At 48.1% G+C, this 25,392-nt stretch overlaps 1 protein-coding gene and 1 long non-coding RNA gene across 6 annotated transcripts; one reads left to right on the top strand and one right to left on the bottom strand.

The window, feature by feature from the left end:
* Window positions 1–2,522: 2,522 nt before the first annotated feature.
* On the bottom strand, window positions 2,523–25,005 carry RRM2 (ribonucleotide reductase regulatory subunit M2). 5 transcript variants are annotated; one of them, XR_016020504.1, is made up of 13 exons: window positions 24,805–24,987; window positions 24,630–24,713; window positions 24,143–24,286; window positions 23,750–23,866; window positions 23,063–23,196; window positions 21,433–21,527; window positions 21,174–21,307; window positions 20,209–20,313; window positions 20,009–20,122; window positions 19,767–19,930; window positions 9,217–9,306; window positions 6,826–6,999; window positions 2,523–6,747 (listed from the first exon to the last, which is right to left on the bottom strand). XR_016020504.1 is itself a non-coding variant. In XM_019748491.3 (11 exons), exons 1-10 carry the CDS (start codon window positions 24,904–24,906, stop codon window positions 19,778–19,780), a joined length of 1,182 nt encoding a protein of 393 aa, XP_019604050.1. In that variant the 5' UTR covers window positions 24,907–24,987; the 3' UTR covers window positions 16,120–16,468; window positions 19,767–19,777. The 5 variants fall into 5 exon arrangements, 2 of the variants coding, with proteins under 2 accessions (XP_019604050.1, XP_019603806.1); XR_012496247.2 differs by lacking the exon at window positions 6,826–6,999 and having other exon boundaries at window positions 2,523–5,870; XR_002138822.3 differs by having other exon boundaries at window positions 2,523–6,999.
* On the top strand, window positions 7,908–17,420 carry LOC141571500 (uncharacterized). The gene is made up of 3 exons (XR_012496248.2): window positions 7,908–8,507; window positions 11,790–11,927; window positions 17,090–17,420. It is a non-coding gene; the product is annotated as an uncharacterized LOC141571500 (long non-coding RNA).
* Window positions 25,006–25,392: the final 387 nt, after the last annotated feature.

The following is a 25,392-nucleotide window of genomic DNA, read 5'->3' on the forward strand; positions in this document are numbered from 1 at the left end:
GAACTCCCCAAGAACAAGGACAGTGTGTTTGTCACCCCTGTATCCTGGCACACAGTAGGTGCTTCACAATTCTTAACTCCTCTCTCTCCTTCCCTTTTCAAATGGCAGAAGGCAATTCTGAGACTTTCCTAGAACTCTGTTCTCCCATGGAATGAATCATTCCTCCCCAAACAATTGTTGTTTTTGTATTGCTGTGAGAAGGTTATTAGAATAATGATGAGATCTAATATTGCATTAATTTGGTTGTGAATTATTTGTATTTTCACAGTCATTAACTCAGTGATTGCAATTTTGTTTTAATTTAATCTAGCTCCTTGTGCATTCTGTCAAAACTTCCAAAAACAATGTTACCCATAACTGCATTTCAGAACATACCAAATTTATGGAGTTTATGGAGATCCAGCTTGCAGCCACCACCCTCCGGAGTGAGAACACACAAGGATATCAGGGGCAGACAGGTGAGCCAACTGCGGCCCCCCTCCCTCAGGGGTAGCTGCTTCTCCAGGCCCTCAGGGCTCAGGGCAACGTCCTGCACATGGCATGGCTGTGCTCAGAAAGTGGCAGAAAAACAGCACATGTATAAAGGAAGACTGACCCAGCCCCTGGCAGCACTTTTCCAGCATATGGGGGGACAGCCTAGGTAATGTAGGTGTCTCCCCAGCTCTCATCATGACTCCAGCCCCAGCCTGGGCAGCAAAGGCTGGTGAGAAGCTGGTCAAAAGGCTGAGGTGACTGGACTTCATCTGGCTTTTCACCAATGAGCTTCACAATCTTTATGCCTGAATGAACTATGACCTTCTGCTAAGTTGCTGGTGGCAGAAAGGGTTGGTTGTCCTCTAAGAGCCTTTAAGCAGCATGTACCCCTCAGCTGACCCAGCTCAAAAATCTCACTGCCCTGTCAGAGCGGGCACGCAGATTAACTTGCAGGCAGACTCACATTACCCAGCTCACACCGCTGATGTATAAACCAGAAGCCATGTTTTTCACTGACAATGAGCAACTGAGCTGTAACAAGGACTAGACTACTTTCTCCCAGAGATGGTCTTCCCTTCTCCTGCCACACCAGGCCTCTCTCTGGATGAGGTCCCAGGGCCTGGATGTCCTGTCACCAGGCACAATGCCCTCCCCAGGCCTCCAGGTGGCTCTCCTGTCCTGTTCCCGGTAACGGTTTGGGCTGTCGCAGCTTTCCGGGCTGCTGAGCTCAGGCCCCACCTCCTCTCACCAAGGCCAAGTCCACTGCCCATTATTTTTTTACTTCTCTTCCATTGCAGCCCCCCACCCTAAGGCTTTGGGGAAATGACAGTATTGGCAATGGACTGGGCTCAGAAACTCCTCCCTTCGACATTTGTCATTGCATTTGAGTCTAAAACAGTCCCTCAGAGTCGAAGCTCAATAAATAGTTAGTGAAAGAATGCATGCATGAACATGGCCTAACTTTGGCACCTCCATTCTCTTCCTGCAGGTGAGCACTTCCCCAGGAGACAGACCCTGGGATGGGGGGTGCTGTCCCTCAGCTCCCCAGATGCCTCCAATGTGCCTCATCCCAGGGGAAACATGTCTGGTTGTTCCCATCCGTGAGGACCCCACCACCGAGCCTGTCTCTCTGCTCACAGCATTCACTCCGCCCCCTTTAGGTCTTACAGGACGGGAAGCTATTCTCCCTCTAAGGAGACTGCACAGCTCTGTTCCATTTTAATTTGACTTAAAATTTAGCTAAAGTCTAGAAGGACTCCTTGCGATGCCTTCAGGGCCCTTCCCATAGACCCAGGCAGGTTTTGGCTAGAAGAACCAAGTCCTTGGAGAGCAGTGTGGGTAGGGTGGGGGCTTCGGAGCCAGACGAAACTTGCCTGTGTGACTTTGGACAAGTGGAACAACCTTTCTGGGCTGCATCCTCCTTCTCCTTACAGCAGAGCCAATGCTGTTGTGAGAACTTCCGGCATAATTACACCTCCCTGGGGGCACCATGGGGTCACATAACCCTGGCTCAGCATCACTCCTCAATTAGGGAGGGGCTCTGACTCTGGGAGAGCTCTTTGCAGCCCTAGAGGAAATCCTATGTCCTGGAGAGGATTGGAAAGGGTGGGGATGGAGCAGCCATCACCCAGGCCAGGCCCTGTGGCCCACAGCTCAGGGACTACTGTCAGGCAAGTGAAAAGCAGAGGTATTGAGGCAGAAAGGAAACATTTTGGCCCAAAGGAGAAGAGAGGAAGGAATCAGAAAAGGTAGAGGAAATCTCCAGAACCCAACTGTAGTGTGGGGTGGGGAACCAGATTTTCTGCCCCACCCTCACTTTACCCAAGTAACCCAAAGAAGGCCTGGCATTAGGGTCAAGCTGGGGACATCCCCAGCTCAGTCTGATTCTAGTCGTATCCTCTTCACTCCTCGTGTTGCCTTGTAGTTGACCGGCTGAATGGACAAAGGAGCTGGTACCTTCCGTCAGCAGAACAAAGTCACAGGGAGAAGAGCACCCAGCTCAGGAAGTCTCACGTAGCCAGGTTGCAATTTAACACATGACACTGAGATACTTAAAATATTTAGCTCATTTATTTCTCTATAGTTTATCTTACTATTTTCACAAGACTCCACCCTGTTGGAAAATGTAAACTCACCAATTAAAGAAGCCCCAGTGGATCCGGGCCTTGTAGCCAGAACACAGCAGCGATGGCATATCCCGCTTCTCCTTTCAGAAACCACTTCAGACAGAGCCACATGCAAAAAACAAGTCACGACCCTTCCCTCACACCATCCACAACAATCAACTAAACAATGGGTCATGGGCCAAAATATAAGAGTGAAAACTACCAAGTTTCTACAAGGAAATACAGGAGAAAATTCTCATGGTCTTAGTGTTGGGAAGGATTTCTTAAACAGGACACACACACACACAAAACTACAAAAGAAAAGAAATTTGACTTTCACCAAAATTTAAAACCCTTAATTTTCAAGACACTGAAGAAACTGAAAACGGATGGCACACACTAAAGAAAATATTTACAAATCACATATCTAACAAAGGACTTATATCTAGATATGTAAAGAATCCTTACACCTGAATAACACAAAGGACTTGGACAGACAATTAACCAAAGATGTATGTGTGGAAAACAAGCACATGTGCAGACACTCAGTGACATCAGTCATTAGTGAAATGCAAATTACAACCATGGGGGTACACCAGCCCCCCGCTAGGATGGCTAAAATGGAAAAGACTGACCACACAAGGATGTGAAGCATCTAGAATTCCCACACTTTGTTCTCTTGTTGCTCTCTTGTGCTCATGGGCATATGTAGTAGACAGTCCCTTGAGAAAACAGTTTGGCAGTTTCTTAAAAAGTTCAAAGTACACCTACCATATCACCAGACATTCTGTTCCTAGGCATTTCCCTGATCAGTGGCTGCCTGGGGATGGGGTGAAGGTCAGGAAAAGCCAGAGGGAGAAATGACAAAGGAGTGTGCAGAAATTGGGATGATGAAGACGCTCATTAGCTTGATTGTGGTGATGATTTCATGGGTGTATCCATATGTCAAAACTTCCTAAATAGTATACATCAAATATGCACACCTTATTAGATGTCATTTATACCTTAAGAAAGCCGGGGGTGGGAGGGTTGGGGGGGGGAGGGCAGGTTAAGAAAAAGAAATCACTCCAAAGCAACAAGGAGAAAAATCTCAATAAAGTCCCCAAAGCTGAAATAATGTAAAACAGTCTCTAATAACTGTGCAATCAAATTAAAACTTTACGGGCTGGCCCGGTGGCTCAGGTGGTTGGAACGCTCTGCTCCTAATGCCGAGATCACCGGTTTGATTCCCACATGGTCCAGTGAGCTGTGCCCTCTACAGCTAAGCTTGTGAACAACGGCTCTCCCTGAAGCTGGGCTGCCATGAGCAGCCGGAGGTTGGCGTGAGCTACTGTGGGCTGCTAAGTGCTGCCATAGGCTGCTGTGTGCTGCTGTAGGCTGCCATGGGCTACCATGTGCTGCCATGAGCAGCTGGTGGCCAGTGTGAGTGGCCAGCAGCCAGCACAAATGGCCAGCAGCCATTGTGAGCGGCCGGCAGCCAGCGAGAGCTGCCATGAGCTGCTGTGAGCAGCCAACCGACCACCGATAAGTGGCGACCAACTGCCTCAGCTAGGAGGAGCGCAAGGCTCATAATACCAGCATGGGCGAGGGAGTTGTGTCCTACACAACTAGACTGAGAAACAATGGCTTGAACCAGAGTGGTGGGGGTGGGGTGGGGAGGTGGAAGAAAGTGGGGGGAAAAAAAACCACAAAACTTTATGACAAAATCTAGAGGAAAAAAAGCTACCATCTTGGGTGAGGAAATTCTGCTAACTCATGAGTCAAAGAAGCAGCCAAAACGTGAAGAGCAGAACATGCAGAAATAATAATAATGAAAACACCACACATCATATTCCATGGGGTTCAGGTAAGATAGTCTTCAGAGGAAAATTCATAGTCTTAAAGACTTATATTTAAATAAACAAACGAAAGAAAAGGAGATCAATTACATGTCCAGAGTAGGAAGTTAGAAAAAGAACAAAATCAACCTAGAAAAGTAGAAGGAAAGAACACACATAAAAGCAAAGAGCAATGGATTAGGAAGCTCAGGCCCAGGCCTTTCCTCCTAGTGCCATGCAGGACCTCCCTCCACCCAGGCTCAGAGTAGGTGCAAGGCCCCTGCACTGCCCTCCCTATCCCCTCCTCCTCCCTACCCCTCTGGGCTCACCAGGCACCCCTCAGGGCTGCTCCACCCCTACACCACCTCAGCTCTCCCACCCTACCTAGGCACAGGGGGAGGGATGAGCACATACCTGGGGCAGGCATGGTGGGGGCGCGAGCTCACAGGGCTACAAGTGCAGGCCACCAGTCTCCAGAGGATCCTTTTTGTGCACTGGCTGAATGGACCACCTGGCGGAGGCTGGGATGGAGGGCAGACAGAGGCCACCCACACCCCTTCCCTACATTCTGGAGCAGTGTCCCAGCCCTCACTGCACATTAGGATACCATGGGAGCTGTAAGCAGGTCGGGGCCCAAGCCCTTCTCCCGACATGAGTACATGTCTGTCCACTTTGGTCACCTAGTTGCAAAAACCAGGAGACAGAAGAGGAAGGGGGGCATGGGAGCTGGTCTGGAGTTCAAACCCTAGCTCCACCTCTCGCCAGCTGTGTGACCTGTGTCCTCAAATATGAGACGTGTCCCTCCCAGAAGGTGGGTGGGGATCCTTGAATTATGATACATGTACCGATGCAGCTCTGGGAAGGCACTTAGGAGAGTGACAAAGGGGAGCTGTCGTCACTATCCCCCCTTAAGGTGCCTCTGATTTATACAAGCGGACCGGGCTCCAGGTCCACCTGCCACACCTGAAGACTCAGTTGTGAGCCAGAAGAGAGGCTGTAGCACCTGAGCCAGAGCGAGCGGAGGCCGGCCATGTAGACAAGGCCACCTTGGATCCACAGTTACAGCTTCCATGAGATCTGCTGGTTCCAGTGTAGAATGCCTGGCTCTTGGCTCAATGGGCTTTGTCCCAAAGTTGGAATTTCTATTTTGATTCCATGCGACATTTAATGAAATGAATTTCGGTCCCCACGCGCTGAGTTATGAAACCACAAATTCTGGATCCCCAACATGAATCACAACAGGCCCCTCTTGTTGCTTTGGGAGCTGCTCCACGTCTTTGAGGGGGATTCACTGAGCCCAAAGATTTGAGGGGACACACATAGCCCTGGGGGCCAGTGCCATGATGGCACCTTCACTGTCTGCCCCAGGGACCAGCACCCTGTGCCCTCGGCGCTTCCTTACTGGACAGTGACAGCTGCCTCTGTCCCCGGACTCCTGCCTCCGTTTCCCTCTCTCCATCCAGCGCTGTTCAAACTGCAGATCAAAAACATTCAGGGAGACAGGAAGTCAAGGGAGAAGGGTGCAAACAGCATTTGGAGAAAAACAAATGAAACAGAAGGACTGGAAAGCACCAGAATGCCTGTAAGTGACTGCTGCGTCATGACACTTTGGCTGGGTGCACACGAGGTCTCTGTAAAATGAAGGAAAGACTGAAAGAACACAGCTCTAACCCACCACCCTCCGACCTTTCTGAAATGCACAGCTGATCATGTCACTGCCCAGCTAAAAGTCAGTGAGGGTTTAGGAACAGAGTTCAGATCCCTCGTCCCAGCACTGAAAGTGCCTCAGCACCTGGCTCCTGTCCACTCTCAACCCCACCCTCCCTACTAGACAGTGGGGCAGTCCGGGCCGACCCAGCCTCCCTGGGCGCTCAGTTTACTGAGAGCACGACAGAGTGAGCAGTGCGTGGTGTCACTGGGCTGTTTCCTATGTGATCCCACTCCACTCGCTGACCTCCTCTAGGCTAAGATGACTTCCCAGATTCTATAGAAGCAAATATAAATATTTCTGGAAACCTTCCAGTCAGAAGGAAGCAGAAGCCCTACAATTTCTCAACAACTTGGCTATTAAAAATAGGAATTCCACCTACACACCAGAACAGCTTGTTAGGATCACTGACGGGCCAAAATCATAAGGTCACTTGCATGTTTGGGGCTGGGGAAGCTGCCAGGCTCAAAAGCTGAATGTTGCGAGAGGGCAGGCAGCTGTTTGCAGCTGGAACCATAGCTCCAAGTCCCCGGAAATCTCTAGAACCACAAGAATGCCAAATGGTACTCTGCCAACAGCTTCATAAAACTCCTTTCCCACCACATCAGGTGAACATCTGGACAAATACAGGTTCCAAAGAAAACTGAAAAAGAAATAAATTGTGCTTTAGGAAGTAGATGTGAGACCTTGTCCCTGAGCTTGCAAGGATCCAAGGAGATACCTTGGGTGCTGGCTGCTGTCTTTGTCCTCTCGAGACCTTGGAAGGGAGCACAGCCTGGCCCAGAGCTTGGGGACACTCGTGGAAGGAAGAGCCTTGTACCCTGAGGATTCTGCCTTCGGTGCAGGTTCCAGACCCCGAAGGCCAGACACTCCGGGTTAGGGGACCCGGCAGGCCCTGTGAGTGAGCAGCAATGGCAGGACAGACATAACATTCAGTTAGCCATCTGCAGCCACTCGCAGGTTAGCCAGGACAGGACGGGGAGAGAAGGAGAGAGGGACAAGCGCGGGGCGAGGCAGTGAGCCCCATTTACCAACGACCCCTAAGAGGCCAGGGCCTCCACAATCACTGTCTCACTTAATCCCCAGCAGCGTGACCTCCCTGCTACTGTGTCAGAGACAGCAGCTTCCCCCGGTCATTCATTCAATGAACTCTTACTGAGAGGATCCAGAGTGCCATGTCTATGCCAGATGCTGGCTGAACATACGTGGGGACAGCAGACCCCGTGCCTGACCTCAGGGGACTCACAACTGGGGCGGCGGTGTTAGAAAAGTGACAGACCTCAGAGCAGGTACTGTTGGAGGCCATGGGAACAAAAGGGACCCCTAATACAGCCTTGCTAGGTCTGGGGAGGTGCCTAAGGAATGTGACCTCGGGGTTGAGACCTGAGAGAGCAGAAGTGGGACAGGTGGTAACCCAGGTGAGATGGCCCTGATCTCCACTAGAGTGGGGCTGCTTTAGAGCGCAGTCTAGGAGCGGATCAACTGGACATGCTGAGCAGCGGAGGAAAACAGCGGGAGGCTCCCCCTCCTGGCCACACGAGGAATAGCATCTGACCTAGCAACCGGAACTAGAGGTGCCATTCACTGAGCGTGGAAAAAGCAGACGACGAGCATATTTGGGGTGCAGTTTGGGGCACTGTCTGTGGGACACCCAAGTCGAAATGTCTAGTTGAATGTTAGGTCTGGAACTCAAAACCTGCACTGAGGAGAGAGAGTTGTAATTCCACAGACAGGTGTGAAGAGGCTCTAGGAAAAAATCCTGCAAGAGCAGAGACAGGAAGGTGGGTAGGCAAAAGGGATTGAGAAGGAGCAATCGGTGTGAAACGAGGTGGATTTGGGATCAGGGACTCAGTGAGAACCAAAACGCGGCCACTGGCCACCAGGGGGCGGCAAGACGGATAGAAAGTTTCAGCGTGACTGGAACCGGGCAGCCCCAGCTTAGACACCAGTTCCTCTTACTGGCTGTGACCTTGGGCAAGTCACTTACCCTGTGGGTGCCTCTAGCCCCTTTTCTGTAAAAGACTATTGTGAGGAGTGAATGAGTAAGCATATAAAAAGGGCTTAGGGTAGTGCATGGTGAAAAGAAAGCACCGTGGGGACACGGTGGCAGTGGCAAAGTCAAGGAGGAAGCCAGATAGCTATGACTGAGGCGTGAGGAGGCTGGAGAAGGTGGCAGTCACTACAGACTCCTCCTTCAAGAGGGCTGGGCGGAGCCGGAGAGAGGCGGGCTGACTCGAGGGATCGAGGGATCGGATGTTAGCTGCCAAGGATGCAACCCAGGAGGAAGGATAAAGAACGAAACCGAAACCCGAGAGCTGGGGTCTGGGAAACCTCCGAGGGGCCCAACCCCTTCGCCCCACACACCTGCACCCCACCTGGTATTCAGGCAGTGCTGGCTGACAGGTAATGATTTCTGATCCTAGCCCCACCCTCCTCCCTCCCTCCTCTCCCCAACCCTCCCTCCCCCAAATAAAACCACTCAGGTGCATCCTGAGTTGCTTCACAGGAAGGTGGACTCTCAGACCCAAACCACCTGGGGTCCACGGCGTGGGGGAGGGGCGTGATTACAACCCAGGTTCCCTCATGCCCACTTGCTGAAGGAAGGCCTAGGTGGGCCACCCAGCTAGGAAACACCAGTGGGGATTCAGACTTCCCCATCATCAGCGTTCCCACCCTCTGAGCTCCTGATTCAGTAGGTCTGGAGTGGCGCCTGAGAATTGCCATTTCTAGCAAATACCGAGAAAATGTCAATGCTTCTGGTCCAGATCTCCTGGAAGACCTACTGGGTCCATTACCCTTTGGGAGATCCATTCAGCCACTGCCAAGCCCGGAAACTAGAGGGGTTTTCCCGGAGGCCCCCCCCCAGCCCAGCCCCCCCCACCAGCAGAGGGGCCTCCCTGGCCCTTTCCTGGCCCCTTGGAGGGCAAGTGTGCGGCTGCCTGAAAGGCGCTCTGCTCTCCTCTGCTAGCCATGTGTTCGTTCTGTCCCCCACTCCCTCCCCCAGTTCCCTTCTCCCCTCAGAGTCCTCCCCTGACCAACCATGTGAAAGAGCACAAACCCTTCCTGTCCCTGCCACTTTCGTTTCCTCCAGCACTGTCTCCGCCCGACTTACCACACAAGTTGGCTGGTTTTCTGTCTTACGCTCTCCGCTCTCCACGAGGGCCTGGGCTTCACCCGCTTTGTGCTTCTTTCTCCCCAACACCTGAGCAGAGGGGAAGCAGAGTAGGGCTCTCAGTAAACACTTGTGGAATGATGGCCTCCCAGCCGCACACCTCACCCCTCCTCCGACTGCTGTGTATCCCTTGCCTGTGCTCAGTCTCTGGCCCTGGAACAGCACCCCTCCGCTTCCCTCGCCTCTGCACACCCCTCTTTCCTTTCCAGCAAGAACAGATAGAGGGGTCACCCCCTGCTCCCAACTCCCTCCCTCCCTGGAGCTAATCACCCTCCATGTGACCTTTGAACATATGACCCTTAACCACATGCTCTCAATTCCAACCAGGCCTCAGATCCCAGGCTCCCTCCATTCAGTCACAAGTATTTATCGTCTATCCACCATGTGCCCTGGCCTCTGTTGGCAGTGACCAGGGATGTGGAAGGAGATGGGTCCTGCCCACGAGGGGTTGACAGTGTCCCTAGAGAGGCCACATTAATACAACGAACAGCATCCTAGTATAGCCTAAGATGGGTGTCACTGAGCATGGCATGGTGGCACTAACTCTCTGAAGTTTCAAGCGGGACGCAGTGGGGGTGGGAGGGACTGAGGGCCCAACACCCCCAGATGAAGTCCCAGCTCTGCCACCTGCAGACCTAACCCCTCTGAGCCCTTGAGCGCAGCCTGTACACAGACAGTGAAGGAACTTAATTGGGTCCATTGGGCTCCAAAGCCCAAGATTCTCTATACTGAAAAGGGTTTCAGAACTGCACCCCTGGCCAACCCTCTTGGCTGGAGGTGACTGGTTCCCAGTTCCCAGTGACATGCTGAGCCTTGGAAGCAACCTCCAGAGGCAACTGCAGAGGCCAGGGCGCATGCATGAATCACCAGATGCCCTGCATGGTGTAGCCCCCATTCCCCGGCCGTGCCTCCAGGGCCGGTTCCCTCTGCCTTGGGCTCCTGCAGGGGCCGTCTGCCTGGGGAGGCCGCAACTGCTCATCAGTATTTGTTACAAGAAAATCAAACAGACAACGACAGAACAGAAAGAAACATTCCTTCCCACCACCCTGAGACGCCATTTCCATTTCTCCATTTGTGACACCTCCCATCTTTATCCATATTGTCATGTCATTATGACCAAAGTGATGTCACTGGTCATGGAATTGGAAAGGCATGCTCAGTGACACAGTAACAGTTATTTCTCCATACGGATAGAACAGAGGTATAGCTTTAAGAGCACAGGTATTAGTAGTATGTAGTAAAATAGACTTTTGTGTATTTATATTTGTCTTGACTAGTAAAGACACACAGAATCTTACGTTCTGCTGTTTCCATTTATCATTGTCTGTCAGCAGCTCGCCCCGTTGCTACGTAAGCTTCCTACTGATTATATATAATGACTGGTTAGTGCTCCATGGTATAGATATCTGTGATTTAACCATTCCCCTTCCGCTTAACATTTGGGCAATTTCCAGCTCCAACTCTAATTGGAGACAGAAGGCTGAGGCCCCTGTTCACGATTTCAGAACGAATGGGATGATTCAGCCACTCAGCATTCGCCAAGAACCTCCCACTGCAAGGGACACAGAGAAAGCAAGTCACAGTACCCTGCACACACTCCACACACAGTCCCAACCGCGAACCCCACTGACAGCCAGTGACCACCCTCACTACCTGGTTCAAGACCCTCCTTGGCTCTCCATTACTGCCAGATCAAGTAGAACCGCCTTCGAACAGAACTCTGGGTCGTGCCCACCCTCCCTTCACAACTCCCTTCACAAGCTCTCCCACCTGTGACTCCTACCAACCTGCCATCACCCCCACCCCCCCACTCAGGGTGCCCTCTCCTGCCTTAGGCATTTGCAAACCGATGTTACCCCTTCTTCCCCTGTATCTGGCCAACCCTTACTCATGTTCAAGGTGCCACTGGGCATCCCTTGGTCTGTGAAACTTTTGCGGACTCCCCAAGGCCTGGCATCCTCCTTAGTGCCCCCCGTAATTCACGCTGACCTGTCTCAGCGCTTAGCACCCCTCCAAACGCTGGTAAATGTTTAACAGCTCTCTGAGGAGGGGACCCTGAATTGTAGCATGTACCCATCTCCATGGTGTAAATACTCCCACCAAAGCCAATTCTGAGCTACCTAAGTGACTTCACTGGTCATGGAATTGGAAAGACTTGCTCAGTAACACGCTGTTACAGTTATTTCCTCCACACGGATAGAACAGATGTAAATAGCTTCAGGAGCATAGATAATAGTAAAATAGACTTTTGAGTATTTATTGTATTTGTCTTTAATATTAATTTAATTGGAAGCTTATGTAATTTAATTTTTAATAATGGCTGTATTTAACTACTAGCTCGGTGAGATGGAGTAAATTGAATCCTCCCAAAATTCATACGCTGAAGTCCCAACCCCCAATACCTCAGCATGTGACTGTTTTTGCAGAGAGGGTCTTTAAAGAGAGAATTAAGGTGAAATGAGGTCACGTGAGGGAGCCCTAAACCAATCTGACTAGTGTCCTTTCCTGAGGAGATCGGGACACAGACACACAGAGGGATGACCATGTGAGGAGGACACAGGGAGAAGACGGCCATCTACAAGCGAAGGAGAAACTTCAGGAGAAAGCAACCCTGTCAACACCTTGACCTTGGACTTCCAGCCTCCGGAACTGTGAGTAAATACATTTCTGTCGTTTAAGCCCCCCAGCCTGTGGTAGTTGGTTCTGGTTGCCCTGGCAAGCTAAGACTCACAAAATGCCTGAAAACTTCATGATCTGCTCGAGTACTTGCTGGCTCCAGCCCTCCATTCCTGACCACCTGCCACTTGTCCATTTTCTGACTTCACCGTGGACCATTCAAGAGGACGCTCAGACTTCACTTTTAGGTCATCAAACGCTTTTTGGAAAGGGTCGGATATAAAATAGTGTAGCGCTAGGTAAAAAATGGCCTGTTACAATGATTCAACAGTGCCATTGTAGCACCAAAGCAACCATGGACAAAACATAAGCAAGTGATGTGGCTGTGTGCCAAGAACACTATGGGTGCTATGAAAAAAAGAAAAACAGGCCCAAAACACTCACTCGTGGTAAGCCCCACTTAATACCATGTTTCCCCGAAAATAAGACCTAGCCGGACAATCGGCTCTAATGCGTCTTTTGGAGTAAAAATGAATATAAGACCCGGTCTTGTTTTACTATAAGACCGGGTCTTATATAATAAATTAATATAATATATATAATACCAGGTCTTAGCTTCATTTGTGCTCCAAAAAACCCATTAGAGCTGATTGTCCAGGTAGGTCTTATTTGCGGGGAAACAGTAAGTAGCCTGGCGGCAGTTTCAGCCTATCCCAGGAGTGGAATTTTAAATCAGTCTGGAATTTCCTGGTTGGCACTAGGGAGGTAACCTGCCTGATAAGATCCACTGCCTTCCCCTAAGGGCAGGTGTCCTTTCCTGAAATAATCCACTCTTGTAACTCCCTTGTCCCACCCTCTTCCTGCCCATAAAAACCTTCCACTTTGTACAGCCCCTGGGAGCTCCTTTCTACTTGCTGTAATAGATAGGGTGTTGCTCAATTCATGAATCATTGAATAAAGCCAATTAGATCTGCAGATTGACTCAGCTGAACTTTTTTCAACAGCACTGAAATGTGGATTTCATATAATTTCCATGTGTCACGAAATATTATTATTCTTCTGCTATATTTTAAAACACGCAGCTTGGAGTCTGTACAAAAACAGGCAGGGGACCAGATCTGACCCCTGGCTTCTCTTCCGCCGAGCCCCCAGCTCAGAGGGAGGGCTGAGTTAATGTGTGACGATGGGAAGTGAAGGAATTGAAGGTCTATCAGCCACCTCACAGGCTGTCAGCAGGCATAGTCCCCCCCTTCCAGGCAATGTCAGGAATCTTTCATGCAAAATGTTTTTGTAATATGCCAAGAAAAAAAGCTGAATATGTAAATCAAATGTCTGCGAGGCAGAGCCATCCCTTTTGTTAGCTCTAGCATTCCAAATGCTCTTTTAGAAATAAAATCCAGTGCCCTTTCCATTAAAAACTTCTATTTATTGTCTCAAAAGTGCCAATCAGTTCTGTGCGCCGGGGCTGGAGGGTGGAGGGGACACAAGGAGGGGGACTAATGGGTCTAGGGTCTCCCTGGGGAGTGAGAACGCTCTAAAGCTGAGATGCCCTAAAGCTGAGATGCCGTGACTACCACTCCATCCTAAAACCCTTGAGTTGTGCATTACAAATGGGTGACTTGGATGGTATGTGAATTATCTCAATAAAGCTGTTTAAAAGATACACCAGGCGCTAGTCACCTAATCCTCACCAAGACATTTCTAAAGCCAGTCTTTTGGCCACTGTCCACGCCCTGACAGAAACGCAGCTCAGGAACTGGGATTCTGATTAGGATTAGCCCACTGGGAGGCTGGAAGAGCCCCAGGCACCTATGCGGTGCCTTCCAGAGGAAGTCCCTTCTCAGCTTGGGCTTGGTGAGAAGGGACAAGTCCTGGGGAGCCTGCAGGGGCCCAGGGGGCACCTCAGAGGCAGCTATCGCTCTAGGCACTTTCTAAACAACTGGATCCCCCAGTATTCCACCAAGGTCAGTTACCGCTCCCCACCGGCCTTCCTAGTGCAGTGTGTGGCTCATCACAGGCTGGTGACAGGGGCAATGCAGAGCATACCCTCCCCACCATGCTGGGCATACAGGAAACCAGGACAAGGGAAGTGAGGACACAATCCCCTGGACACTGCTCGCTGAGCAGCAGCAGCTCCAGCAGTGGTTTCCTTGGGACCAGGGTAGAGACCTGGGGTGCCTGTTCTCTCACAATGGGGGGTATGTGATAAAGGGGCAAGGGTATGGCCATGGCCAGCACTCAGTTCTAGTCCTGCTGCTGTTTATGTGAGGTCCTCAGCAAGGCACATGACTTCCCGCCTCTTGGTCACATCTGTACAATGGGGCTAATTATCTCTGCCCCAGGGTGATTGTGTATCAGAGGAACACAGGGCTGTGCATTCCCTTCAAGTTGAACTCTGTTGCATGTGGTAGGAAAGTCAACCTGATTCTATTAGGAATTTATAAGCCTACTTAAGTGTAAGCTCAGGTATGGGATTCAGGCATGGCTGGATCCAGGAAACGAAGCCATGAGGGCCCCATTTCTTTGTAGATCAGCTCTCCTTTTCCCATATGTGGACCCCTCAAGGCAGGCCTGCCTTCCTTCATAGCTGCAAGGTGGCTGGGGCAGCCCCCCTGTTCCCTAAACTCCAAGACCAAGGGGAAAAATAGCTCCCCACCCCCCAAACCCAGGACAAGTCCTAAGCCTGCCTCTGGCGGGCAGGAACCAGGTCCTCGTCGCATGGAGTCTGGAATCCCAGTGGTTGTGACCAGGGGACTTCTGATAGCGCACAACAGGGGTCCGTTGGTGGCTTCTGGGGGCAGAGCAAGCCTTTCTAAGGCCCTGCCCACCACTCATGAAGTGGATTCCATCTTGCCAGCGACAGCAGCCTCTCCAAGTCTGTGCTGCCGCCCAATCAGAGGGGTGCAGTGAACTGGGCCTTGAGTCAGGCAGCCTCAGGCTCATCCTTTAAACTCAGGTCAGGTTGGGCCCTACCCAGGCAAGGCTCAGCCCACCCCAAACTAGTCAGCTTGTGCCTAGAACCAGTCTCCCTCAAGTCTCTCCACCCATCACGAGCCTCAACCTCAAGTTACTGTGACCAAATCATGTAACTTGCACGGCTCACATCATAAACAGCTTAGATCACACCTGCCCAGACCATGGTGGCCCCAGAACTTTGCACTGGTGGTCCTGCCTGGACATGGGATGGAACATCGTCTTGTCTGGGTTCCTTAGACTTTACAAGGTCAATTCCAGAAAGTTACGTCACCATCTCCTCTGTCTATCCCTTCTCTCCATGACTAAAAAACTTCCTTTAGAAATAACGTGTACTCCCATCCTATCTTCATCTCTTCTGTTTTCTCATCTTTCAGGCAATTCCTTCAGATAGATCTCTTCAGGTCACTTATTTCTCACTATGTCTAACCTTACCTAAGCAGGTTCCTTTAAAGCTAGAGCTTTAATCGAGTAATTGTGTTGTAGTCCAAGAAATCCTAGCTGGTTCTTTTTCACAACCTTTTGTAAGTACTGTTCTTTGGGTTTTGATTCACTTTTTTCCCTTTGATCGCATATTACCTTTCATCTTATTAGACGGAAGTTCTTGGGATTTTTACACCCAATTTTTCTTCCTACCATCACGTTTTGTGATTTATGACCGAGCTCCACCCGTGGGAATCAGACAGCTGAGTTGGGGTTATGCATCTTCCATGGGTTCCTACCCCACAAATCTGTGAGGTTCAGGCCTAGAATTTGGGGTTTTGAGTGCAAAAAGAGGAACCCCACGCTGGTGGGATTATTCCTTGGCACCCATTTCATTGGGTGTTGGGGGCCAGTCCCCGCTTTATGCGGAGGTTTCAGTTCCAATTCTTCCCCTAGTGCAGGTCAATCCCTCCCTCCAAACCCAAGGGGGTTTGGGGTCCCTCACACTCCGGTTTTTCTAAGGGACTCACCCCCCCCCCCAGGGTTGTTCTAAGCTCAGGCTTCCAGGGTCCCTGCCGGTTCCAGCACCTGGGAACTCCCCTTTCTTGAGAAGTCATTACCCATTTAACTTTTCTTATTTGTCACTGGTAGGTGTTTGAAGCAGGAGGGGTTTTAGACTACCTCAGTCTGTCATCGTGCAGGAGCCACTCCAGGCTTTACGGCCACGCCATGAAGTTATTGAACCTTATACACAGCAATGGATTCAACCATTCTTGACATAAAACATTCTGATGTAAAGAATCCCTTCCCAGAATGACAAGGAGACACCACTGACCATGTTCCTCCTTTAATGCCCAGAGTACACCGGGAGGTAGACCCCTGTACGGGGGTGGGGTGGGGTCCTATCAGTGTTCTCTGGTCTAAAAGGGCCAAGCTGTGCAATCCTGTTGCCTGTAAGGCATGCAGCTACTCATTGATAAGGCTGGAACTATCTTGCTCTGCAGAGTTAAGTTAAACCATTAGCAGTCTCCAGACCCACACTGGCAGGGCTATTGATCCTTGATAACATAGAATCAACTCCAGGGCCGGATGGCTTTAACAAACACTCATTGAGTTCCAGCTGCAATACCAGTCAAGAATGTGATGAAATGTGCCTCTGCAGTGGCCAGGCTCAGTGCATCTGGAACACAAATCAGCAAGCACCTCCAGTTAAAACTGAGCAGGGCTGCCCTTTCCAAAAGTGGGATCCAGGCACTGGTATTTTTTAAAGCCCGTGGGCAATTATAAGGCATGCCAAGAGTTGAAAACCGCTGGTTTGCACTATATAAGGAGCCCTTCCCGTCCAGATCTCAACTATCTGAAAGGAACTAAGGTGAATTGTTGAAACTGCCGACTCCCAGATTTCACCCCAAGATTGACTCAGTAGGGCTGAGATGCGGCCCTTGAGTCTCTGCATCTACCAGGTTCCTGAGGCAACTCACTCCGTGGTCTGACAACACTTATTCGGATGCATGGAGGTGTGTTCTAGAAACAGTGTGGGTAGTGGGCATAGGCGGACGACAAAAGGGAACATGACGGTGGGCTGCCCACAGGGAGACTGTTGTAATAGTTGATGATCCTTAGAGCAGGGCTGCCCTGAACGTCCACAGTGGTGTCACCAACCTGACATTACCCATCAAATGACATTCACTGAGCACCTTTGGGGTGCAAAGGCAAAGCTCTCCACTGGGTTCCTCCAGGATACAGCTTTTTACCCATTATCCACCTCAAACGCTTGGCTCAAATTCATTTCCTCCTTCAGGAGCCACTCATGGAGGGCCCGGTGCTTGGAGGCTGTGCCAGGATGGGGAGATGGACAAAACCCGTGCCTCGAGTGAGCATTCTTCGTCACGGGAGAAAACTGGCAGGAACCCTGCTGCAGGGAGGCAGGAGGCTAGTCCCCAGTCCACCAGGGGAAACCACGGCGCCCCCTCCCCGGCTCTCCTCGACACTCCCATCCCCTGAGAAGTTTCATTTTAATCATTCAACACTTGTGCAGTATTCAATTTTAAGACTCAGAAATGCTTCAGACAAAACTCGGTTTCCCTTTAAGCAGACCAGGAAACTGAATCCTAGCTGGAAGTGAATTCCTACATGACACAGCAAATGGGACGCAGAATCCTAAACCCACCTCCAACCTCCACCTGTACCTGAACAGCACAAGGCAGTTTTTATTCATGTTTGTTGTACCAGTGCAAGGACCACAGAATCAGGATTAACTTCTGTTAACAATAACTAACAAGATAGAAAAGGGTCGCATATTAGTTTTTAAATGGATCATTTACACAATCAATGAAGAAAACTGACAATAGAACAGGTCAGTGGTCAGCCAACACACAACCTGTGTTAACAAATGTGGCCAAAGGATTGATATGTGTATCTATTAGTTTATACTTGCTTCTGAAATGTCTGAATGGCACATGTATTAGAAGCTCATGCAAAATTACTTTCCTAAATCACCAGGTGGCCCTCAGAGTTAGTTAGGTATTAGCACCAGAAGTAACTGCATTGAACAATATATACTTAGTTACAATCTGAAAGATAAGACTGGGTAATTATTTCAAAGTATAAACTATAGATATAATCTAAAAAGACAAAGCAAAAAAATATTTTCCACCTTAAAACACAGCTAGTAAACATAAATGGACTAAGTCCATAGTACCTGTTTACACACAAATTGAATTCAGAACAATTTTCAGAGAGCCCATGCCAGTCCTGGTTTTACCACGTAAGCAGGAGCAAAATCTCAGCTGGATCATTTTATTCAAGGATGATTTGAAAGCCAATTGCCATTACTATCTTAGATCCCAGCCATGAATCTCTCATACTAACTTGCATTTGGGCAGAATACACTTTGAGAAATAAAATGAAACTAACGCTCACACACCCAGATTACCAATTGTCAGCCCAGATCACCTTCAATTCCTAATGATTTAAGATAAGAGCTCCTTCCCCTTTATCTCTTATCCCATGAAACTCAACCTGGGTTACAGAATACACAATACAACCCATCTACGTGGCACCAAATGGCTAATACTTAGGTACGCACAGGATTGAATTTATAAAGTTGATGAAAAGGCATTTCATTAAAGAAAACAAAGAATATAAATTAACATGCCTAGATTACACAGGCTTATCTTACTTTGGTCACCTGAACAATTTTGAGTTGGCTCCAATTAGTGGTCAGTAGAATACAGGGTGTCATCAAAAAATATGGTGAATGTTTAAATAAAAAAAAATTTATTACAGTAAAAGACACATTGCCATTATAAATCTCCCTCAAAATATGCCCCCTCGCTTCGAACACACTTATCCCATCGGTCTTGCCACTTTCTGCAGCAGTTCTGGAAGTCCTCTTTCGTGTCTTTACTTCATCTTCCATCATGACAATACTCCATGTCACACACTGCTTCAGGTACAGCAATTTCTGTCAAATAAAAACATTACGGTGTATCCGCATCCACCGTATTCACCGTATCTGGCCCGTGCGACTTCTGGCTCTTCCTCAAAGTCAAAATGACCATGAAAGGAAAACATTTTCTATTGACCCAGGGCATTGAGGCAGCCAAAACAGTGCAACTAAAGACACTCACAAGGGTGACCGGTTAGCTTGGTTATAACACAAGGGTGACCGGTTAGTTGGTTAAAACCTGGTGCTGATAACACCAAGGTTGCCGGTTCGATCCCCGCATGGGCCACTGTGAGTGAGCTGCGCCCTGCTTAAAAAAAGAATTAAGAAAAAGATAAAGACACTCACAAAAGGACTTTCGGAACCGCTTTAGAAAGTGGCAAGAACAATGGGATAAATGTATTCTGAGCAAAGGGGATTATTTTGAGGGAGATTAATGGCAATGTGTCTTTTACTGTAATTTTTTCATTTTTATCCAAACATTCACTGTATTTTTTTAATCATACCTCGTATTTTACGTTTGGTGTATTAAACCAAATTAGCTTGAATTGGGCCTTTACATTGATAATACAAACTATGTTTATTTGTGTGTAAAGTGCCAGTTTTCTATACAATAAACTTTAAAATCTGCTTTGAAGCTGTGAGGCTGACACCTTCTAATGACCTTGTGGTAGTCACTGAACTGTTTAACCCTGCTAATCAGAAGCACCTGAGGCCCCACACTGAGGCCAAGACCTGTTCAGAGCCATGGTCACGCCGTGGATGGTCACGCCGTGGATAGCCAGCCAGCCTGCTTGCAAAAGTCAAACACTGAGCAGGTCTTTCATAAGCGTAGTTTTTGTACACACCTTCATTCTAGGTGAGACTAGCATTAGTAACAAATAGTATTAATATAGAGGTAGCTAGTTTTAAGTTGCTATGAATATTAACAAACATATGGATAACTCAGCATATGGCCGGGTGGTACACTAAGCAAACTAATTGTTTTTTTTTTGATGAGAAGGGAAAGAAAAATAAAAAAGAAGCACACCTTCAGTTCATTTAGAAGTCAGCATCCAAGGTAAAAGAATTCTCTGTCGGACTTGACATCACTCCCATTCTCTGATACTCGCCTACTCTCTTTTCAAAGAAGTTAGTCTTCCCTTCCAGTGAAATATTCTCCATGAAGTCAAACGGGTTTTCTACTCTGAAAATCTGAAATAGTTCACAGCAAAACATAAATACAAAACACCAGTTTTTAAAAGAACCACAGGGCTATGAACAATACTTTACCTTGTTAAAACCCAGCTCCAGCATAAGTCTGTCTGCCACGAATTCAATGTACTGCTTCATTAAAGTGCAATTCATCCCAATGAGCTTCACCGGCAATGCCTCTGTGAGGAACTCCTAGGGACCAAAACACAGCTTCTCAGTAAAATGGAAGCACGAAAGTGTCTTCTTCTGGCAAGCACGAGACTGTACACGTCACCCACCTGTTCTATCCTAACAGCATTGACAATTATTTCTTTGACTCTCTGCTCCGAAGGTTTGTGTAGCAAGTGTTTGAACATCAGACAGGCAAAGTCGCAGTGTAAACCCTGGAAGAAAAGGTTTAAGATCACTGTAAAACCAGACTTCCATCATTAATATGGACTAGGGAATGGCTTTATCTTTTTCTGCATTCTCCTTATACATCCTGCTTGGCTGTACTAAAAGCACTTAAACTGTTGAGAGGACTGCCAGCTTAACTGCTCCCTACTCTGCTTATGTCCCACGACAAGGGCTCAGCCACACCCAAGGCTCTCAATGCTGCCACCTAGATGCTGACAGCAGGCTAGGTGTGGTCCTCACTGCTCTGTGATGTGGCAGAGAGAGGAGGCAGTACTTCCGCTCAAAGCATCCTTTTGCAGCAGGAAAGGCAAAACTCTGACTAGGCTACTTTTTAGAATTACAACTGAATGCGCAGGAAATCGTTAATTCAATTTCAAGTGAATCAAGTCTGCAATTCTTAGTGCATTGAACCCCAAGTAATGCCGATGTGGCCTAAACTAGAATCCCGGGGCACCTTCTCCTCCTGTCTGCAGCTTAATCCAAGTGCATTCAAAGACATACGATGGATCAGAATGGGTTCTCATTTCATCGAGATGCTTATCAACTGACTTCCAAATACAGTAGAATCACACAAGATACTAGGAAAAATAACACATCCCTTTAAAAATCCCATCATTCATAGAGAAATACCTATATATAAATATACTGTAATATACTAAGAATGAGTAAAATAATTTCAGTATATTATTTAAAGTATTTCATTCCCCGCCAAGTATATGGTTGAATTCACATGTAAAATGTGAATATAGGCAACCTGATACTGGGAGTTCCCATCAATGAACACGAGAACCTGCCTAAAAGTTGGTGATTGGGGTCCAGATTAGCCTAGTACTTGAACTAGACTCACCTCATCTCTGCTAATAAGTTCATTGGAAAATGTGAGGCCAGGCATCAGTCCTCGTTTCTTGAGCCAGAATATTGATGCAAAAGAACCAGAAAAGAAGATTCCTTCTACTGCGGCAAAAGCTACAACACGTTCTCCTATTTAAGAGGTAACACCAAAATATTTCTAGTGAGTAACTGTTCGGATTCATAGAAAGGGCCAAGAAACCAATGGCATTTAGAAAATGAAGCTTAGGTATAAGGAGGGCCACAGGTAGCCTTACCATAGGTAGCCTCTTTGTCCCCAATCCAACGCAAGGCCCAATCTGCCTTCTTCTTTACACAAGACATCGTCTCAATGGCATTGAAGAGAAACTCCCTGGGAAGCACACAGAGCATCAGCAATTCCAGCAAAGACCGTCTGTCACAGGCTTCTGGAGCAGAACACTGGGACCAAGGCCAAATTGGGGCTCAAACTGAAATGTGTTTTTTTCTACTGGTTTGCTTTTTCCTTCACTAACCTCTTTAAAATGTCAACATTGATTTGACTTATGTTAATACAAATTTAGGTGTTTGTTAATTTGTGTTGAGCCCCAAGACTAAAAACACTAAAACTCTTAATCCATTACACGAAGAGCCTTTATTGGCTTAATTATTTCAAGTCCAGGTCACGACAAAGTTCACAGGCCCTATCTTCCTTAAATTTGAAGAACCATAAAATGTTAATCGCTAAGACTATTTAAGCTATGCTGACCATTTTTACCCTAAACAGACAGCATTTCTCCTACCAAGTCTGTATCAACGGTCCCCAAATGCCATATGTATATAATAAAATTATTAAATGGAAAATTTCAAAAATAAACTATTCATAAGTTTTAAATTACAATCCTGAGTAGCTGATGAAATCTTGTGCTGTCCCTCTTGGAACGTGAATCATCCCTTTGTCCAGTGTATCCATGCTATATGTGCCACCTGTCACCCATTAGTCACTTAGCTGTCTGTTATCAGAAAGAGACCACATTCGTAACTTTTATTATAGTATATTGTTACAACTATTCTGTTTATTATTAGTTATTGTTGTCAATATCTCCCTGTGCCTAATTTATAAATTTAACTATCATAGGTATGTATATATAGCAAAAAACCTAGTATGTACAGAATTTGGTACTATTCAGTTTAAGGCATCCATAGGGTCTTGGAATGTATTTCCGGCAGATAAGGGAGGACTACTATATTATGCAATTCCTCACTTACACTTCTAGGTCTTATTTTCTGTACCGTGTTTCCCCGAAAATAAGACCGGGTTTTATGTTAATTTTTGCTCCATTAGGGCTTATTTTCAGGGGATGTTTTATTTTTTTTCAATGTACAACAATCTACATTTATTCAAATACAGACATCATCTTCTTCTGGAACATCGTCATAACATACTAAATGCTTCCGTCTGCTGAGATCTTAACTGGGGCTTATTTTCGGGGTAGGTCTTATTTTCGGGGAAACACGGTATTACTAGCTCTTTAAGAAGCAAGCTACATTCTACTTTATATCCTTTACCCTGCCCAACCCTACATTGTAAATTAGGGTCTGCCACGAGTAAAAACTGTCAGACTAAGGTTTTAGTTCATCATACAGAGCCTACGGGATGTTTTCCCAAAAGAAGACGTTAGATTGAATGACCAACAGTAAGTATACTGCCACCTCTAAAAATGGAGTAACCTCATCATAACTTTGTTTTTAGTGATTGGCTAAAAGTGAACTTAGGTTTCTTCCTCAAAACAGACACGATCATGGGTGCTAGCTAGGAATTTTTGATTTAGTCATTTGAGTCATTTTTCTATCCCGGTCAGAATCCAAAAACTTGAAATAAACAATTAGTGAGTCCTAAACATGTTGGCATACCACTCAAATACTCACCTTTCTTTGGAATCTTTAATGTAAGTATCAATGAGGAGACTATACATCTCAGAATGTATGTTTTCCATGGCAATTTGGAAGCCATAGAAACAGCGGGCTTCTGTAATCTGAACTTCTTGGCTAAACCGCTCCACCTAGTGGCAAACACATCAAAGTTCAGCGCAATTTGGGTTACTGGACATTGGTTGCATCATTCTCCTTTTTCGGTACCATTTTAAGGTGTGTTTCTCTATATAACTCATTATTCTGTGGTAAAGGTGGGCATTTCCTGTCATGTGCTCAATGTACAGCTCAGGAAATAGATAACCCCTATTTTTTAAGGTTTCTGCGAACCCTTGGTTATTGATTCATTCTTTCCTGATTCATTGTGAGAAGGATCCACTCAGCATAAGCGGCATATGCGACCAAATTATTAACACAGCAAAGGCACAAAAAGGACAGCAAACGTGATCCCCCCAGGAGTAAACCTATTACCGCTAAACGTTGTCTTTGAGCTTCTCCAGTCAGGGAAAAAAAATCACCGTAAGGAAGAAATAACTGTGAACTATATTATAAATCAGGAAATGCCACATAAAAATTACCTTCTCGATACATTCGGAATGGAAAAACTTAATAGACGAGGAAAGAGAATTAGTTCTCCCTTAAATCTTGACGTGAATGAAAATGGACTTTTTTGGGACCACTCACCAGGTTTTCATTTACTATGCCATCACTCGCTGCAAAGAAAGCCAGGATGTGCGATATAAAATATCTCTCGTCGGGCTTCAGGGCTTCCCAATGCTGGATGTCCTTGGAAAGATCCACCTGAAGTGCACAAGGTCACAAGGGATTCAGGCTTGCAGGACCTCCTACGTAATTCTGAACCTTTAAGTCTGCGGGGCCCACTTGGTTCCCAGATCCCTCCGAGTTCCCTCGGCCACTGAGGACATCTAACAGCCTCGTGGGCAACCAGCCCCACGAGGAACAACAGGACAGTCAAGTAGATTTCAAACCAGTTATAACCGCGACTGCAGGGGGTCTTCCTCCCGTTAGGGGCGACGCCTGAACTTTCTAAGTCTCCTGGTTCCTGAATCTGATTACCTCCTCAGCTGTCCAAAAGGAAGCCTCCGCTTTCTTATACATCTGCCAAATATCATGGTATTCGATAGGAAAGACGACAAAGCGGCGGGGGTTTTCTCTCAGCAGAGGTTCATCCTGCCCGCCGAGGGCAGACACCTTAGTTTTCTGTTGGGGGGGGAAAGTAATGAAAATGCGAAGTATCCATCGAACCATATGAAATTGCCATTTTTCCCATCCAGCTACATTCAATGGTCGGAAACTTCCTGCGGTTCCCTGTCTTACGTGTCAGCTATTACACACGAATCCATCCCCGCGGAAATTTGAATGACCGATACCGAGAGAACGGGCGGGAACCGAGCACGGGGCCGGAAGCGGTAGGATTTACGAGTAAGTAGAAAGACAAAGAGAACCGTGGCGCCAGAGAGAGAGCCGGGGAGGACCGCTGTCGCCCCCAGGCGCCGCTGGCCACGCCCCCTGCGCTGTCTCCGCCCTCGGGTCTCAGGCTCACCGGCTCCACGGACTCCGCCGCCTCCTGGAAGATCCTCCGGGCCACCTTGCTGGCCAGCACGCGGGTGCCGTTGAGAGCGGGTGGCTGCGGGGAGGCATGCGGGGAGACATGCGGTGAGAGGCGTGCCCAAGTCCCACAGGTCCCCGCCACCCCGACCCGGCCCGAGCATGCTCACCGTGTTCTCCTTATCCGCTAGGCTGAGCCCCTTCAGGGGCGAGAGCTTCAGCGACGGCTGCTGGTTCCCAATGGTAGCGAGCGGGACGCGGACACAGTGCATGGCTGAGGCGGCGGCGAGTAGTTCACACAGGTGAGGCTGTACTTAGTCGGGGGAGTCGCCTGCAAGGTCCCGCGCAGCTATTTAAAGCGGCGCCTTAGCTCTGCAAAGGCTTGGCGGGTAGTAATGAGCCTTCCCATTGGACGTGCTGCGAGCCCACCCTTAACCCCACCTCCCCAGTGTGGGTTCTTGGAAGCTGTTTGGCTGGCGGCGATAGAGGTTTTGCAAGTAAGATCGACGAAAACGCTTGCAAAACGGCTCTGTCCTCAGGGGAAATGCCTTGTGGAGACCTTTGAGCTCTGTGTCCCTGGGGGTGGGGATGCAAGGTCCCTGAGATCAGGCACATTTGTGGGCTCCCGACGTGCAGTTGCTGTCACTTGGACAAATGAGTTACAGTTGGGACTTATAACGCATTTAACCTGAGATTATTAATGGGAGGACTAAATAGAATTCGTGTAAAATGCTCAGGCCTTTGTAAACCCTCAATTA

This window comes from Rhinolophus sinicus, chromosome 2, assembly GCF_057876585.1.
Source record: "Rhinolophus sinicus isolate RSI-liver-muscle chromosome 2, RSI-T2T, whole genome shotgun sequence".
Taxonomy (NCBI): Eukaryota; Metazoa; Chordata; class Mammalia; order Chiroptera; family Rhinolophidae; genus Rhinolophus; species Rhinolophus sinicus.

What these genes read in the sequence shown, in the direction of transcription:
- RRM2 (XM_019748491.3), bottom strand. Translation starts at nt 24,906, where the DNA reads ATGCACTGTGTCCGCGTCCCGCTCGCTACCATTGGGAACCAGCAGCCG. An exon ending in ATTAAAGATTCCAAAGAAAG is followed by an intron (nt 21,528 to 23,062) that starts GTGAGTATTTGA and finishes TGTGCTTCCCAG; the next exon opens with GGAGTTTCTCTTCAATGCCA. An exon ending in GGACAAAGAGGCTACCTATG is followed by an intron (nt 21,308 to 21,432) that starts GTAAGGCTACCT and finishes CCTCTTAAATAG; the next exon opens with GAGAACGTGTTGTAGCTTTT.